The sequence below is a fragment of the Protopterus annectens genome, chromosome 6.part0 (assembly GCF_019279795.1).
Source record: "Protopterus annectens isolate FY-2018-M chromosome 6.part0, PAN1.0, whole genome shotgun sequence".
Classification (NCBI taxonomy): Eukaryota; Metazoa; Chordata; order Ceratodontiformes; family Protopteridae; genus Protopterus; species Protopterus annectens.
The window spans coordinates 934,999,136-935,017,388 of NC_056737.1; the positions used below are offsets into that span (position 1 = coordinate 934,999,136).

Below are 18,253 nucleotides of genomic sequence, written 5' to 3' on the forward strand. Positions count from 1 at the left end.
CAAAGCCTTTTCTTCCTTATTTGCTGGTACCAGTATTTCCAATTTCCATTGATCAAAAGCTTTGACATATTTATTACGTGTTAGACTAAATAATTTGGCAGAACATGTACTTACAAATGATATACCGATCCAAACAGATTTGTACCTATTACAACAAACACAGAATATGCTGCATTTATACAAAAGTATTACACTGAGAATTACAATTCTTTACAGGGGAGGGGGCAAACACATAAAATGCTGCATGTATAAAATCTATTACACAGACTTAAAATTCCTATTCTGTAGGTGCGGGGTGCGGGTGGCGACCTTTCTGGGAGGTCTTTTTATTGCATGTATTTATTGTCCCACTGCCTCAGAATATTGACTGTTGCATTATCTCCAGAAAAAAAATTTCATAATGACATATTGGGAATACAATTATGTTTTCAAAAGTTTATTTCAACAACATATTAAAATATACTCTAGATTTTTGGATGATATTTTTATAGTATGGGACAATGATGAAATGGCATTAAATACCTTTCTTGAGTATATAAATCATAATGTTCGATTTTTGAAATTTACACATCATATTGGTTATGAAAACATTTCATATCTGGACGTGCAGTTAACCTATGATAGGAATAGTGGACAGCTTAAATCAAACATTCATAGAAAATCGACCTTCTCAAACTCTTACCTCCACTATGACAGTTGGCACCCTGACCACCAGAAAAAGGGAGTGGTTAAGGGTCAGATGGTCAGGGCGGCCAGAATGATTAGTGAAGAGGGGGATTTCATTCAAGAATTGGAATTTATGGAAAATATGTTCCTTAATAGGGGTTATCCTAAAGTCCTATGTGAAACAATTAAACAGGAAGTTAAAAATAAGAGAAATGCAGGAATATATCAGGCTATATTGTGCCATGGTTACAACAATGGAATAAGTAATATGAATAATGAAAATGAAAATCAGATACCCCTTTATATTTCTGTATATGATGATTCTTCTCAAATCATTAAGAATATCATTAAAAGAAACTGGGGGTTGTTTATAAATGATAATATCATGGTCCAAATATTCCAAGGGCCGTTTAAGTTTGTATATAAAAAAGACACATCTTTCAAAGAATATTTTGAGAACAATATGGAATCACGGAGACACAAAACCAACAGACCCATAGGCAATTTCAAATGTGGTAGATGTACAACATGTAATTATATCAATGGCACAAAAGAAAAGCTGATGGTTAACTCATATAATATAAAAATCAAAGGGCATTTTGATTGTCACACTTCGAATGTTATATATGTTGCACTTTGTCAACATTGCAAAGCATTTTATATAGGAAAAACTGGTAGAAATTTTAGGAATAGAATTAAAGAACACCTACTAGATATCCAGCATATGAAAGCTACGAATGCCCTAGTTAGACATATTCAACTATATACAAACCATAGGTTTAAATTTTGTGTCATTGAACATATACCATATGATGCACAGGGGAGATATACAAAATATGATTTGGATGTGCAGGAATTAAGATGGCAGATTCTATTGAATGCCCATAATTGGCCTGGGTTGAATGAATATTGTACCATCAAACCCATTCTTAGAAAGAATCACATTAAGGGTAGGTCATAATGTAGTTTAATATACCCTAATAGCAAACAAGTTTATGTTTCCCATAATTAAATCAGTATTTAGAGTGGTAGAATATATTTGTTATTCAAATTTATATCATAATATACTAGACTGGGAAATGTATAAGTTTTTACGAAAATTAAAAGGTGTGATAAATAGAAGCAGTATAGATCATTTCATACCATATGCATACATATAATACTCAATGGCTTAAATAGAATAAGGTTACCATATATATATATACACATATTTTGATATAATACATTCATGGATATTTTATTATATATCATACAATTTGATACAATACAATTATGGATATAGATTCATTCATTCATTTTTATTTTTATTTTTTAATTTAGTCATATGATTCTTTATATGATGTTAAAGCTTTTTTAAAAGATATACATATATGTTTTATGTTGATTATGTTTATTAACATTTTTACATTTTATTATTAATATAGATAATATGATTAATGTAACACGTTTAACAATGGCTTAATTGAATAATTAGGTGGATCTGTGTATTTAAGTGATGGAGCAATTAGATTATTCATTCTGATGAAGTTCGTCTTGGCGGACGAAACCCGGGTAAACTGCTGAACTGTTGACTGTGTATTGTTTTCGTGTCTGTTTTAAAGAATAAATATCCATTATAGCTGTGGAACTTCGAAAATTTAAATTTCCTTCAGCGTGGATTTATTGGTGAACGAGATTACTGTGGAATTATTGGTGAACGAGAGTACTGTGCATTTGCTGTGGCAAACCCCGACCGCGGGAACATCCTGGTCGTCTTTTACTAGTTTGTATTCAGTACAAAGCCTTTTCTTCCTTATTTGCTGGTACCAGTATTTCCAATTTCCATTGATCAAAAGCTTTGACATATTTATTACGTGTTAGACTAAATAATTTGGCAGAACATGTACTTACAAATGATATACCGATCCAAACAGATTTGTACCTATTACAACAAACACAGAATATGCTGCATTTATACAAAAGTATTACACTGAGAATTACAATTCTTTACAGGGGAGGGGGCAAACACATAAAATGCTGCATGTATAAAATCTATTACACAGACTTAAAATTCCTATTCTGTAGGTGCGGGGTGCGGGTGGCGACCTTTCTGGGAGGTCTTTTTATTGCATGTATTTATTGTCCCACTGCCTCAGAATATTGACTGTTGCATTATCTCCAGAAAAAAAATTGTTTAAAGAAAGGTGGGGGGGGTGCAGGGGGGCTTGCCCTCCTGCAAAAGCAATTACTGCACAACATAATACCAAAGAAAGGTGGGGAGTGCATGGGTTATGGGTATGGACTGCAAAATGGGAACCTGTGGATACTACGTACATACTGCCCTTCTGACCCGCTCCTTACCCTACAAAAGACAGTATGTGGTTAAGTACAAAGTGACAAAGCAAGTCAGACACCCAGGACATGCGGTGCTTTTGACGGTGCACTTATAAATGTAGAAAATAATTGACATTCACCATGTCACTGTATAATCTGCATGGCTTGTCACTCAGCCCTATCAATCACGTAGGCCATGCCCATTCCTGCACGAAAATCGCAGTGGAGTAATGTTCTAATACAAAGCGGGAGACAAAATGTAGGTGGGGAATAGGAAGAGAAAAATGGAGAACATATATCATTATACATAGCACTGTATAAACAGAAAGGTGCTTCATTTGTCATAAACAAAAGTTTGTTTTTCTTTTCCCACCTTCATACCTCTCAACATCTTAGAGAAAGAAATCTGGGCACAACCATAAATAATGGAGAAAGGCCTTAAAATAAGGACAAATTTTAAATATTTGTCTTACAAACGTAGAAAACTGAAAGAAGAGGTTTTGCATTAGCATAAATGTTCCGAAAGGTATAAAGTCTGAAACTCAGATGCCTGTCATTGTTTTCTGACTATTTCTGTTTTAATGTTTAATGATTTGACAGAATACTGCAACTTTATGACAGACGGAACAAAAAACAAGAAGCAAAACTCTAGACATTCTTCGAACATCTGCAGAGATGAGAGGTATACCTTTTTCAATGGAAGATTTAGTTTTCCCTGTTACCCGCATCCATGCCACAGGTGAACTGGGCCATTGTCAAAATAACTGTCCGGTGCGCGAGGGAGTACTTCTTCAACAACCCGCTTTTCCAAGTGGTGCAGCGATTAGGACACTGAACATACATATAGCGCCCCAGTCGGAAACGGTCACTGGTGTTTTCCACGTACTCTGCGCGAGTCCAAGTATTATAAAATAAAGCACTGAAAGTTCGCTAGTTTGACTGAAATATGCTTAAAATGGTGGTGAAGTCAGGCAAAACGATTAAAGATGACAATGAGAAAGTGAATATCATATCTCTCAAGCATATCTCAGTACATAGCTCTCAACCAATCAGGGACACTTAAAATACTAGTTCTATTAACTTGAGACATTCACAGAATCAATTCAGAGCATATGAACTAATGTACATTTTGTGAAGTAAGACATCTGCAATTCTTAATTGTTGTCATTATTTATTAAATGTAATTCAGCAACTTTCCTCCAAAAGTCACCAGTTTTAGGAGGGATCAAGAGACAGAGCTGAAATTTGAGTCAAACTCAGGGACAGTTGAGAGGTATGCCTCATTATGAGGAAGGCCAAGGTACCTTATTTGGGGTCTAATTCTTCCTAAGTTCCACATTGAAGGGGTCTGTCACACATTTCATTGTTGGGAATTTTAACTGATATCCATGGTAAATAGAAATGAATCATATCAATTCATTAAATAATCGGTGAAACTGAAGTGTATTAACCCACCAGATGCGCAGTAGCAAGCCCCGCCCAAACCCCGCCTATGACCGTTTGATTGAAAGATGCCACCAAAACACAAGGTAATTTACACCTATATTTCGCCATTACTAAAGTAGTTTTTAAAAATTTTACGTGCTATATCACTACTACTTTATTTTAAAATCAAACACACTTTAAAATATTAGTGCTATTAACGCAAGACATTGACACTTGGTCTGTAGTTTATCTAGCTAAGCTCTTAATTGTAAGACAACTACCGCTCTAAGAACGAGAACGTCCTATGCTTTTTTAATAGCTGTGACTGAGGGTTAACATTAGTTGACTGACTTGACTTAATATACATCTTGTAAAGTAAAAAGTCTGTAATTCTAATAATTAACCACCTTTTTCCAAGAATCACCAGTTTGGGGTGGGACTGAGGGAATCAGAGGAGTAGTTGAGAGGTAAGTATCGAGGCACAGGGTAGGTATGGAAGTGCAGTGATCTTTACTTTCACGTACATTTAATCTCCCCAAAACGTGTAGCTACATGTTGCTGTTCCTGAACTGTTTGTAAGTTTCTGTGAGGCCATTTTTGCTTGGGCTAAAGGAAAGTCTCTCTGTTGATCAGTGGCAGTGAAAAACATTGAGCAGCTCCCCTGCCCCCGTGGGAGTGGTTACTGACCTGAAACTGTAGTTTTATTGACCAGTAGGGGTCATTTCCAAAACTCCTTCATCTTCCTCTCTTAAAACCTAGTTGCCTCATGGGTTTTGCGTCTTTTCAGGCTTGTTGGCTGTTGGTGAAGCACACACCAAGAGGAGAAAACGCTGAGAGAAGAAGGGAGCCACTTTTGATATTTTAAGTATTTTTTTCTCTGTTTATTTGCTAAGTTTTTCTGCATAGTTGCCTAGTTTGCGCATTTTCTGGCTTGTTAAACTTGATTTCTGCATTAGTAGCTGTATTTAGAGCACAACCAAAAGCTGTTTACTGAATTTCCTGTTTGCACTTAATTTTAAAATCGTTTTTTCTCAAAACTTGCATATTTTCTGTCTTTGACATAGCACTCTTGTGTGGGGTCATTTACTGCACTGTTATAACTTGATATTACTTGTGAACCTCTGCTATCTCTGAAAAATCAAAAACGAAAGAAAATCTTGCTTTTTTCCCACTTTTCTGAGATTTAAAAAAGTTCAGTTACAGGCTTGCTGTTCCTGAACTGTTTGTAAGTTTCTGTGAGGCCATTTTTGCTTGGGCTAAAGGAAAGTCTCTCTGCTGATCAGTGGCAGTGAAAACATTGAGCAGCTCCCCTGCCCCCCGTGGGAGTGGTTACTGACTTGAAACTGTAGTTTTATTGGCGTGGGTCATTTCCTGGCTCTTTCCAGCCCCTGCTATCAAGCACGCTTTAGCGCGATTTAGCGCGGAGTTGCCACTAGAGCAGCATCGGGCAGCACCGGTTTAACACGGTTAAACTTATTCTGGCTCCATAAAGTCTGTTCTTCATTTTTTCCCTTAGAACTGCTCTACTAGTAATCTAAACAGTATATCCCTTAACTAAAAAGCGCAGCACTTGTTCCTAAAAAGCTTTTTTTTTCTCCAAAAAAAAAAAAAAAAAAAAGCTCAGCACTTGTCTTAAAAGCATCTTCTTTTCAGGCTTAGCACTTCTCACTAGCGAAACCCCCCCCCCCCCAAGGAGTACCCACTTCCTTACTAAGTCCTCTCTCATTCAGTTACACTCCAAACTTCTTAATTTCTCTAGCATGTCGAAGGGCCAGATGCTGGCGTCCTCTCCTGTCCAGTTGGTGAATCTGGGAATATTGAGGCAATACTACAATTGCCTCATGTACACAGACAACCCTCTCCTCCTCCCACATAACACAAATACTTGCGAGAGATGTAGCTATTTAGCCAAACTGGAGGCTAAGCTCTCTCAACTCAGGACTGGCAAGAACAGACAGGAGGAGAAGGCAACTACACACACCACAAAACCAGTCTCACATAAAGCTATCACAACAATGAATCAAACACATAAACACACAAAGACATACTCGGAGGCTCTGAGCAAAAATTTACCCAAACAGCAGAGGCCTCCAAGGCAGACACCCAAGCAACCGTCACCTCATGATACACCACAGGCAACACATAAAACACAAAATCAGTGTGCAAAGCAGTCACAGCCCTTAAGGCCAAATACAACACCAAACATACTTGTCATAGGTGACTCCATAGTCAGACACACTGATGTCCCACTCACCAGGCTGAACAAGGAGAGGGTCACAGTAAGCTGCCTATCGGGCGCTAGAATCCGCCACATAACACAAGCACTCGGGTCACTCCACAGCAAGTACAAATATGACACAGTCATTGTCCATGCTGGTGTGAACGACCTGAGACGTACCTCCCTGGACTACATGAAAAGAGACATAGAGGAGCTCTCTGATTATGTAGCCCAGGCAGGTATGACCCTGACCGTGAGCAGCATCCTTCCTTCACCAAGAATGATGCCACAACATAGAGACAAGATGATCAGCTTTAACAATTGGCTTAATTTCTGGTGTCATTCAAAGGGGATCCAGTGTCTGTCTGCCTGGTATGACATGCTTGTCAAGCCACGCTGCTTTGCAAGGGACGGCTTGCACCTGTCACCCCTGGGATTCCGGATATTGGCTAAGGCTCTTGCCACCCCCATAGTGCCTTTTTTAGGCAAGGCTCAAATTCTAAACCTACCACCCTAGAAAACAAAAATGGGAAGAAACTAAGGGTAATGCTGCTCAATGCCAGAAGTCTAAATCTCAAAATGCATTCACTCGAGGCCCTTCTCAGTATGGAGAACATTGATGTCTGTGCTGTGACTGAAACCTGGTTCAAGGCTCCTGAGAGCACCCCGGCACTATCAGGTTTTACCTCATATCATGCGTTCTGGCCCCAAAACCCAGACCACACCACAAAGGGGGGGGGTGTATCCATATTCATCAAGGATACCCACACCTCCAGGTTGGTGGCAAGGCACGAAGCATCGGAAACCATCCGGGTGCAATTAACCATAGGCAAAACTGCTCTACAATTTGTAGCATGCTACAGGCCACCCTCTCAAACTCAGGAACCCCACACAGCCTTCCTGAAGACACTGGAGGGTATAAATGTATCTCCAAATACCATTATATTGGGTGACTTCAACTACCCAAATATAGACTGGGAACATTACTCAAGCCCAAACTTTCTAGCCCAAAGGTTCCTGGAGTTCATAAATTCAAATGCCATGGAACAACTAGTCACCATTCCCACAAGAGGAGAAAATATACTAGATCTCATCATCACAAACATGGGGACAAAATGCTCCACACCGGAAGTATATCCCTCATTGGTGAGATCAGATCATAAACTAATCTCACTGGATATCCACATCCCGCCCCCACCCCAAACAAAAAAGACCACAGTGAAGAACTTCTCTAAAGCAAACTTCACACTACTCAAGACTGGTGTGGTATCCTTCAAGGCCCCCGAGCCAGTGGAAACCACAACCCAAGCTGCGGAAGACCTTACAAATGCCTTGTACGAACACTTCCAGGACTGCATGGATCAGGCAATCCTTAATAAAACCAAGACTCTTTCCACCAAGGGCAAACGTCCAGTCTGGTGGACCTCAGCCATAAACAAACTTTACAATAAGAGGAGAAAGCTGTTACATGATAGAGCAAAATCCATAAAAGAGAAGACACCTTTGATCATTATTAGTAAAAAACTACGAGCACTCATAAAATCATCCAAGGCCAACTTTGAGAGAAAAATTGCCATAGATTCAAAAGACAATCATAAGGCCTTCTTCAGCTATGTTAGAAACCTGGGTGGAAACTCCCAAATATGCCCAGAATTAATCCAAAATGATACAAAAATCATTGAACCCACAGACATTGCCAACATACTGGCAGACAGGTTCAGTGCAAACTTCACCCCCCTCTCCCCCCCTAAAGGAGAGATAACTATCCCAGCGGAGTGCAGCCTCCCAGACATCTCCAATGTGCAGGTGAAAGCTGCTCTCTCTAAAGCTAAAAACACAGCATCAATGGGACCGGATGGTGTCCCCGGCTGTGTGCTACACGAACTCAATGAGGAACTAAACCCGCACATAAGGCAGCTGTTTAATCTTAGCCTTACCACAGGATACGTGCCCAAGGAGTGGCGTACGGCAACTGTGGTCCCACTCCACAAAGGCAGTGCCTCTACGGACCCTGGTAATTACCGCCCATAAGCTTAACAAGCCTGGTCTGCAAAGCTATGGAGAGGATCATAATGGAACTCATAAACAAAGACATAGGGGACTTGCAGACATTGGACCCGACCCAGTTTGGCTTTGTCAAGGGCAGATCATGCCTTTTGAACTTGGTTGACTTCTTCGAAACAGTCACCAAGGCCATTGATGAGGGAAAGGCAGTCCATACAGCCTACCTTGACCTTGCAAAAGCTTTGACACAATACCCCACTCGGGTATTATAGAGAAACTTACCAGCTTAAATGTAAATCCATATGTCACAAGATGGGTTGCAAACTGGCTAAAGGACAGAACCCACAGGGTTAGAGTAGCTGGCGCCATGTCAGACTCCAAGCCGGTCACAAGTGGTGTCCCACAGGGCTCAGTCCTTGGTCCCCTGTTGTTCGGCATCTACTTCTCAGAAGTACAGGCTAACATAGGAGGACTATGGCTGACAAAGTTTGCAGATGACTGCAAACTGGGAGCCATAGTGGAAAGCACATCGGACACAGATATCCTTCAGAGGGGTCTCACGGAAACTGATAGCTGGTGCCAGAGCCATGGCCTGAAGTTAAATGCCAAAAAATGTATAGTCATACCCTTCGGGAAAAACAAGGTAACCCCAAGCTACCATATAGGTGGCAATCCACTAAGCACAGAAGAGGTTATCAGGGACCTGGGGACCCAGGTTGACAGTGGCCTTTCTTTTGACACTCACATTGCTAAAGTGGTTAGAAAAACCTTCTACATTGCCCACCTGATCATGAAGGGATTCACATCCAGATCAAGTGAGGTCATTGTTCTCCTGTACTCTTCACTTATCAGACCAATGATCGAGTACAATGCCCCATTCGGGATGTATCTCACCCGACACCTGCAGCAATTGGAGAGATCCCAAAAGTTCCTCACCAAAAGGATAAAGGGACTCCAAAATCTGTCATATGCTGCCAGACTGAAGAAACTCCAGCTCTATTCAGTCGCATACCATCTGCTCAGAGGTGACCTGTGCCTGACATACAAGGCCATGTCCAACCCGGAATTAATGGACATGCTCCACCTCAAAAAATCCAGATCTACCAGATCCACTACAGCAAGCGACTTAAACCTTAGCACGGATATAAATAGGACATGCTGGAGGGATAGATTTGTCACCCAGAGACTCCCTATGTTGTGGAATAAAATCCCGGTCCATGTGAGGCAGAGCACCTCGCTGGCTCTGTTCAAGAGAAATCTTGACCGGTGGATGGGAGATCGTAGGTTTACCCCGGGAATCATCTCTGTGTCACTGCTGGACAGAGGCACAACAAACTAATGGGCACAGTATTTTTTAACATAAGGGGTGGCGTAAGCCACAAAAACTCTGGGCTAGGCTTATAAATGCCTTAGGGCAGATAGCCTAGTATAAACCTAAGAACCTGTGAACCTACATGTATTTATTCCCTCCCAAATACCCTTTCCTGTACTGGAAAAACACGATCATTCAGGTTGCCGCAGCAACACTATCTGAGTCGCAGAAGCCAGTGTAAGAAAACCGCTTATTTTGGTAACAGCCGTTTAAAACTTAAAGTGCATCAAGCATAACAGCTGTGCGAGGATGTAAAGCATAGCTGTAACACGCCAGGTAATATAGGTTACTCCACTTTTTAAGAAAGAACAGGCAATATCACACTTCTTAAAGCGAAGTCAAGTCTCTTCCTACAATTCAGTGTGTGCTCGCGTTGAAGTTGAAAGTGTTGCCCAGTTAATGGAAAAGTACCCTTTTTCCATATGTCACCAGTTTTTGCATGGATTAAGAGGTACCTCATTACAAGTAACGTTCCTTATTTTCAATCTTTAAAAAAATGTATGTTCCAAACTGTTCGACATTGCAAGTATCTTGTCACACATACAAGAAATTTTAAACAAATAAAAGCATTAAATCATCATAATTCATGCCGTGAGCTGTCTGACTGAAGTTATTATTAAAGGCTCCATATCCCCCCCCCCCCCCCCTCATTTCACATAAGCGTCAAGTTCAACGTAATGTTTTCAAATAGTGGAGTGTTTAAATAAGAGACAATGGATCTTTTTACAGGTTTAGTTCAGTTTTGAATTTCATAAAAGTATTTGGTTGTCAAGATGCTTCTGGAACATTTGAATGGAAAGGCCATTTCTGTCATTATTGTGCTTATTAAATGCTCTGTTTTTAATTCTACTGTTTCTGCTACATGACACGGATTTACCGTTATATCAGCATTGTTTGTCAATCACGGCACATGTTGTTAATCCCCGCCCTCCGGCATGTCAATCACGGCGGGCACGCCCATTTCTGCGCGAACTCGGTGATGGGTTAATACACTTCAATTTCGTCAAATAATCTTTTTATAATTGAAAACCAGCACATTTTAATCGTACTGTGACCTTCCTAAATATGCCGTTAGTATGTGTTCCACGTTTTGGCCACTAGTTCCACATTATGAGGGCTAGTGCCCATCATTTCAGAGAAGGAAGGCTGAGAGCTACTGAATATAGTCTTTATATTCCTCGTAGCAGTAGGTGCTAGCTCCTTGCATGTCCGTGGTTCGAACTAAATTCAAACTCAGTTACGGTCGAAGTGAAAACGTGTTTTTGTACTTTATTTGGCATGAAACCTGACATCCACAAAAGTAGGAAAATCAGGGATTAAATAAATTCCTAAATTCAAAACAGGAATGTAACAGAAAACTAGATGTGCATGCAGGTTTACTAACTTGTATAAACTGACTCTGCTGCAAAACTACGATTATAAATTACTGTTAATCACAGGCAAACAAAAATAATGTAAACTGCAAATACTATCCGATTACTTCACTGCAGAGGAATAACAAACCAGCAAGCCTTACACTGCAACTTTGTAAATAAATGATGAAATACCCATGATACTTCACAAATTACACCTATCTACTCCAACCATTGGTCAGAAAACACAGCTTGGTGTACACGTTGCTATAGCAGCTGAACACGGTTTGTGACTGCCCTTGGTTGTTTGGAAAAGTGTAATGTGTGTTTAATCTAAAATTAAATGTCAAAATAGCGTGTGTGTTTAATCTAAAATTAAATGTCAAAATAGCAACTACATTTAAAAAAAAAGTACTTATTCTGGCGTGTGCATTCTATAAGTGGTTTTGAATTCCTTGCAGAGAGTAACTGGATTTATGAAGCTGAAGTTCTCACTTTGTACTCCCTCGGGCTATTAAAACATGAATTGCAAAGAACCACTAGCAAAGAAAACAGATCGTGATCCTAGATACGAACTGCATATTGAAAGTCGAAGGAAAAATGTGTTTGTAACACAACTGGGAGAACGAAGGTGAGACTGTTGCTGTTTAACATTAAATTTAATTAATAACCATAATATGTTACAGGGTGCATGTTTTAGGCGGTAGGGATTCCGAGATGTTGACTAATAACTTGGCTTCAGGGAAAGGTTAAAGCCTAAGTGTTAATTACAGGCTCCGGTTTCCCCAGTATTTTGCCAAGGCCTTCGGCATTTCATTGCATCATCTGGACATTCATCCAGCATAAACATTTGAAAGTACACTGAGCCAGTGAGAGACAACCCCATACGATGATTTAGTTTGAGAAAATTGTTTTATTTGCAAGTTGTGATTCTAGTTAAAGCAACTATCTTGTCTTCATCTGCAGTTAAAAAAGAAGAGGTTAAAATAACAGAGAAATCCTCTCTGATAGAAGCTGCTGTGTATGTCCTCCCTGCTCATTTTGGTATCCACAGAAAGGCATACTAGCGGATACTCCTGGCATTGTCATACATTTACACAGGGTTTATCCGTGGTCATTTAGTAGGTTTATAGATTTTCAAGATTACTTAAAAACACTCGTAGGAAATCTCAGTGTTTTAACTTTGTAGCCATTCCTTCCAGCAGGGATACTAAGGCAGTATCAGCAATCAGATAAGAGTAAACCATGTTCCTGTTTCTCGACCTTTGTCCATCATTATTTTCAGCTTATTGCCTGATTCTTAAGGTAACCATTTGAGAGCTATACATCCATCTCCTCTTTTCTTAATTTACTTCATGGCTTTTTTCCAGCTTTGGTGTATCTTCATTGTCAATAAACATTGTAAATGATTTTGAAGCATGCCTAAAATAAGATGCACAACTGAATTCTACCAGCACAGCAAACGTGTCCAGTAATATAGTTCATTGTACTTCTGACAGACTGCTTTATTACCCTGATGACACAAGCATCCTTTTAATTCACATTTTCAAGGTACAGGTTTTTACCCTTATGAGATGTGCATCCTTTGTTATTCCATATTTCAAGGTATAGATTTTTAATTTGTTGTTTGTTAACTTTGCATTTGGTGACAGGATAATGAAGCAACATTCAATCATTCATTCACTCATTTTGCAGCACCTGCTTTATTCTGTTTAGAGTCAAAGGTGGGTCAGAGCTTATCTCCTTATAATCAGTAGAGGCAAAAAGCCAGTACTGGACACAGGACCACACACACACACACACACACACACACACACACACACACACACACACACACACACAGTTCTGAGGCTTACCTTTTCACCTGTCACCATGCTTATGGGATGTGGGAGGAAAACATAGTCCCTTATTAAAACCTACATGGACACAAGGCATTTATGCAGACTCCACATAGAAGGTACATCATCCCATGACCAAACCGGGGTACTAATAACTGTAGTGCTGCACCACATGCAGTATATAACTGATACTTTGTTGCAGTGAGGGTGAGTCTTCTTTCATTGTTTTACTGAATTATCCACAACTGAATTCCTTGGAGAGCTTACTTTATTAACATTTGAAAGACTTTAGGTGAACAAGACATAGCTGCATGTTTTAAGCTAATTTGTTCCATCATAGATGTGTTGTTCTTGGTACCCTGTTTTGTTCCATTATAGATGTGTTGTTCTTGGTACCCTGTTTTGTTCCATCATAGATGTGTTGTTCTTGGTACCCTGTTTTGTTCCATTATAGATGTGCTGTTCTTGGTACCCTGTTTTGTTCCATCATAGATGTGTTGTTCTTGGTACCCTGTTTTGTTCCATTATAGATGTGTTGTTCTTGGTACCCTGTTTTGTTCCATTATAGATGTGTTGTTCTTGGTACCCTGTTTTGTTCCATTATAGATGTGTTGTTCTTGGTACCCTGTTTTGTTCCATTATAGATGTGTTGTTCTTGGTACCCTGTTTTGTTCCATTATAGATGTGTTGTTCTTGGTACCCTGTTTTGTTCCATCATAGATGTGTTGTTCTTGGTACCCTGTTTTGTTCCATCATAGATGTGTTGTTCTTGGTACCCTGTTTTGTATAGATGTGTTGTTCTTGGTACCCTGTTTTGTTCCATTATAGATGTGTTGTTCTTGGTACCCTGTTTTGTTCCATTATAGATGTGTTGTTCTTGGTACCCTGTTTTGTTCCATTATAGATGTGTTGTTCTTGGTACCCTGTTTTGTTCCATTATAGATGTGTTGTTCTTGGTACCCTGTTTTGTTCCATTATAGATGTGTTGTTCTTGGTACCCTGTTTTGTTCCATTATAGATGTGTTGTTCTTGGTACCCTGTTTTGTTCCATTATAGATGTGTTGTTCTTGGTACCCTGTTTTGTTCCATTATAGATGTGTTGTTCTTGGTACCCTGTTTTGTTCCATTATAGATGTGTTGTTCTTGGTACCCTGTTTTGTTCCATCATAGATGTGTTGTTCTTGGTACCCTGTTTTGTTCCATCATAGATGCATTGTTCTTGGTACCCTGTTTTGTTCCATTATAGATGTGTTGTTCTTGGTACCCTGTTTTGTTCCATCATAGATGTGTTGTTCTTGGTACCCTGTTTTGTTCCATCATAGATGTGTTGTTCTTGGTACCCTGTTTTGTTCCATCATAGATGTGTTGTTCTTGGTACCCTGTTTTGTTCCATCATAGATGTGTTGTTCTTGACCCTGTGTTCTTGGTACCCTGTTTTGTTCCATCATAGATGTGTTGTTCTTGGTACCCTGTTTTGTTCCATCATAGATGTGTTGTTCTTGGTACCCTGTTTTGTTCCATTATAGATGTGTTGTTCTTGGTACCCTGTTTTGTTCCTTGTTCTTGGTACCCTGTTTTTTCCATCATAGATGTGTTGTTCTTGGTACCCTGTTTTGTTCCATCATAGATGTCTTGTTTTTGGTACCCTGTTTTCTGAATTTACCCTATCATAATGCTTAGATACAGCTACTTGCTGCTACACTTGCTTTACATACTACGCTGCAAGTAATGCACCAGCCAGTAATTGACATTTTTATGAAATCAGAAATGAGTCTTTGCATTCCAACAAATGTATCTGTTTTAAAAAAAAACATAATCAGTAATCAAGCAGCATTGTTATTGTGCCCTGATGCAGCTGTTTACTCCATGTTTTTTTAAACATTTTTGTGGATTTGTATTGCCCTTTCCTGCCCACCCAGACCTGTCTTTTAAGCAAAGGTAGGTATAGTATATAGGGGCAGGACAACCACACCAACTAAAATTTTAAGTATAAAAGGCACTTTATTTTAAAACATTTTCTGTATTATTTGTATAAAAAATATTGCTACAAAATCTCTATATGGGGTTTGATGCATTTACTTTCTTCAATCTCTTGGCACTTAGAGAAGGATTTATGCCTTCTGTCTTATAGGTCTACTACAAGGCCTCATGTACCATTGCCTAGCAGCACATTTCCCTACAACCACTCACAGGTCTATGTTAAAATCTTGAAATTATGTAACATTGAATACAATATGGTCGACACCATATTGTCGAAGTTTCATAACTTCTACAATATGTCGACACCATATTGTCAAAGTTCCATAACTTCGAAATTAAAAAAAATAAATTAAATTTAAATACTTACCTGAACTCTGAAGTCGCACTTCAATGTAGAATGGTGCAGAAAAGGGAAGACTTCCCTTTCCTGCACTGTAGCGTAATCTCTGAGTTGGTATATTTAAGTAGCGGGTGGTGTGGGGGGGTGCAGGGGGACTTGCCCCCCTGAGTAAACGCTTTAGTTTTTTTTGTTTGTTTTAATATTTTTTTTTATTAAATTTTGATGGTTTAATACTTCAATGCATTTATGCATTGAAGTATTAAACGTTCAATGCTATAGACCCACCACTCACTTGTATTAGCACATGCCATAACTCCCACTCCCCAGATTTTCGTGCACTATGACAAAGCTTACTATTCTTCCCAGAACCCTGATCCTAACCTTAAAAACAACTCTGATTGCTTCCTAAACCGAAAATCCCCCTCCATAGCCCCAACTTTGAGCCAATGCCCATCCATTTCCCAACCCTAACTTTGGTCCAACTCCTGATCACTCCCTAAACCTAAAATCCCCCTTCTCCGCCCTAACTCTAACCTATCGCTAATTCCTGGTCACTCCCTAAACCTAAAATCATAGGTTCATAGGTTCATAGGTTCATACTAGGCTATCTGCCCGAGGGCATTTACAAGCCTAGCCCATAGTTTTGTGGCTTACGCCACCCCTTTAGTATGGGGAACTATACCCATTATTTTGCTGTGCCTCTGTCGAGCAGTGACACTGAGGTAATCTCTGGGGTATATCTGCGATCTCCCATCCATTGGTCAAGATTTCTCTTGAACAAGGCCAGCGAGGTGCTCTGCCTCACATATACCGGGATTTTGTTCCACAGCATAGGGAGTCTTTGGGTGATTAATCTATCCCTCCAGCACGCCCTATTAATAGCCGTGTCGAGGTTTAAGTCTCCGCCTTGTGGCTCTGACGGATCTAGATTTTGAGGTGAAGCATATTCATCAAATCTGGGTTTGACATGGCCTTGTATGTCAGGCAAAGGTCACCTCTGAGCAGCGTAAGCGACTGAATAGAGCTGGAGTTCTTTCAGTCGGGCAGCATAGGACAGATTTTTGAGACCCTTTATCCTTTTGGTGAGGAACTTTGTGGCCTCTCCAGCTGCTGCAAGTGTCGGGTCAGATACATTCCGAATGGGGCATTGTACTCAATCATTGGTCTGATGAGTGATGAGTATAGGGAGACTATGACCTCCCTTGATCTAGATGTGAATCCCTTCATGATAAGGTGGGCAATGTAGAAGGTCTTCCTAACTACTTTAGCTACATGGGTGTCGAATGACAGGCTACTGTCAACCTGGGTCCCCAGGTCCCTGATAACTTCTTCTGTGCTCAGTGGATTGCCACCTGTATGGTAGCTAGGGGTAACCTTGTTTTTCCCGAAGGGTATGACTATGCATTTTTGGCATTTAACTTTAGGCCATGGCTCTGGCACCAGTTATCCATTTCTGTGAGACCCTTCTGAAGGATATCTGTGTCAGATGTGTTTTCTACTACGGCCCCAGTTTGCAGTCATCTGCAAACTTTGTCAGCCATAACCCTCCTGTGTTTGCTTGTACTTCGGAAAAGTAGATGCCAAACAAGAGTGGGCCCAGGACTGAGCCCTGTGGGACACCACTTGTGACAGGCTTTGAGTCTGACATGGCGCCAGCAACTCTGACCCTGTGGGTTCTGTCACTCAGCCAGTTTGCAACCCATCTTGTGATGTATGGGTTAACATTTAAGCTGATGAGTTTTTCAATGATACCCGAGTGGGGTATTGTATCGAAGGCCTTCGCCAGATCGAGGTAGGCTGTATGGACTGCCTTTCCCTCATCAATGGCTTTGGTGACTGTTTCGATGAAGTCAACCAAGTTTAAAAGGCATGATCTGCCTTTGACAAAGCCAAACTGGGTTGGATCCAAAGTCTGCAAATTCCCTATGTCTTTATTTATGAGGTCCATTATGATCCTCTCCATGGCTTTGCAGATAAGGCTTGTCAAGCTAATGGGCCGGTAATTTCCAGGGTCGGTGGAGGCACCGCCTTTGTGAAGTGGGACCACAGTCGCAGTGCGCCACTCCTTGGGTACGTATCCAGAGATGAGACTATGATTAAACAGCTGTGCTAGCTGTGGGTTTAATTCCTCATTGAGTTCGTGGAGCACACAGCTGGGGACACCATCAGGTCCCATGGATGCTGTATTTTTTGCTTTGGAGAGAGCAGTTCTCACTTGGGCTAGAGATGTTTGGGGGCTGCAATCGCTTGGTATAGATATCTCTCCTTTTGGGGGAGGGGGAGAAGTTTGCACTGAACCTGTCAGCCAGTATGTTGGCAATGTCTGTAGGATCAGTAATCTTCACATCATTTTGAACTAGTTCTGAGCATATCTGGGAGTTTCCTCCCAGGTTTCTAACATAGCTAAAGAAGGCCTTATGATTGTCTTTTGAGTCTTTAGCTATTTTTCTCTCAAAATTTGCTTTGGATGATTTTATGAGAGCTCTTAGTTTTTTACTTATGTCTTACCTTTTAAGGATTTTGCTCTATCTTGTAGTAGCTTCCTCCTTTTGTTGTAGAGTTTGTTTATGGCTGGGGTCCACCAGACTGGACGCTTGCCTTTGGTACAAAGAGTCTTTGTTTTGCTTGGGATTGCCTTATCCATGCAGTCCTGCAGGTGCTGGTAGAAGGCATTTGTAAGTGATTCAGCGGCTTGAGTACTGTTTTCCGCCAGCTCTGGGGCCTTAAAGGAGACCACACTAGTCT

At 40.3% G+C, this 18,253-nt stretch overlaps 1 protein-coding gene across 3 annotated transcripts in view; it reads left to right on the forward strand.

Moving 5' to 3' along the window:
• Window positions 1–11,556: 11,556 nt before the first annotated feature.
• Window positions 11,557–18,253, forward strand: part of CCDC197 (coiled-coil domain containing 197) — a 580,999-nt gene continuing 574,302 nt past the window's right edge. Inside the window, exons 1-2 of one of the 3 annotated variants that reach the window (XM_044074581.1) lie at window positions 11,557–11,635; window positions 11,812–11,981. In XM_044074581.1, the coding sequence (XP_043930516.1) occupies window positions 11,872–11,981 (110 nt within the window). In that variant the 5' untranslated portion in view covers window positions 11,557–11,635; window positions 11,812–11,871. The other 2 variants (XM_044074582.1, XM_044074583.1) reach the window with 2 other exon arrangements.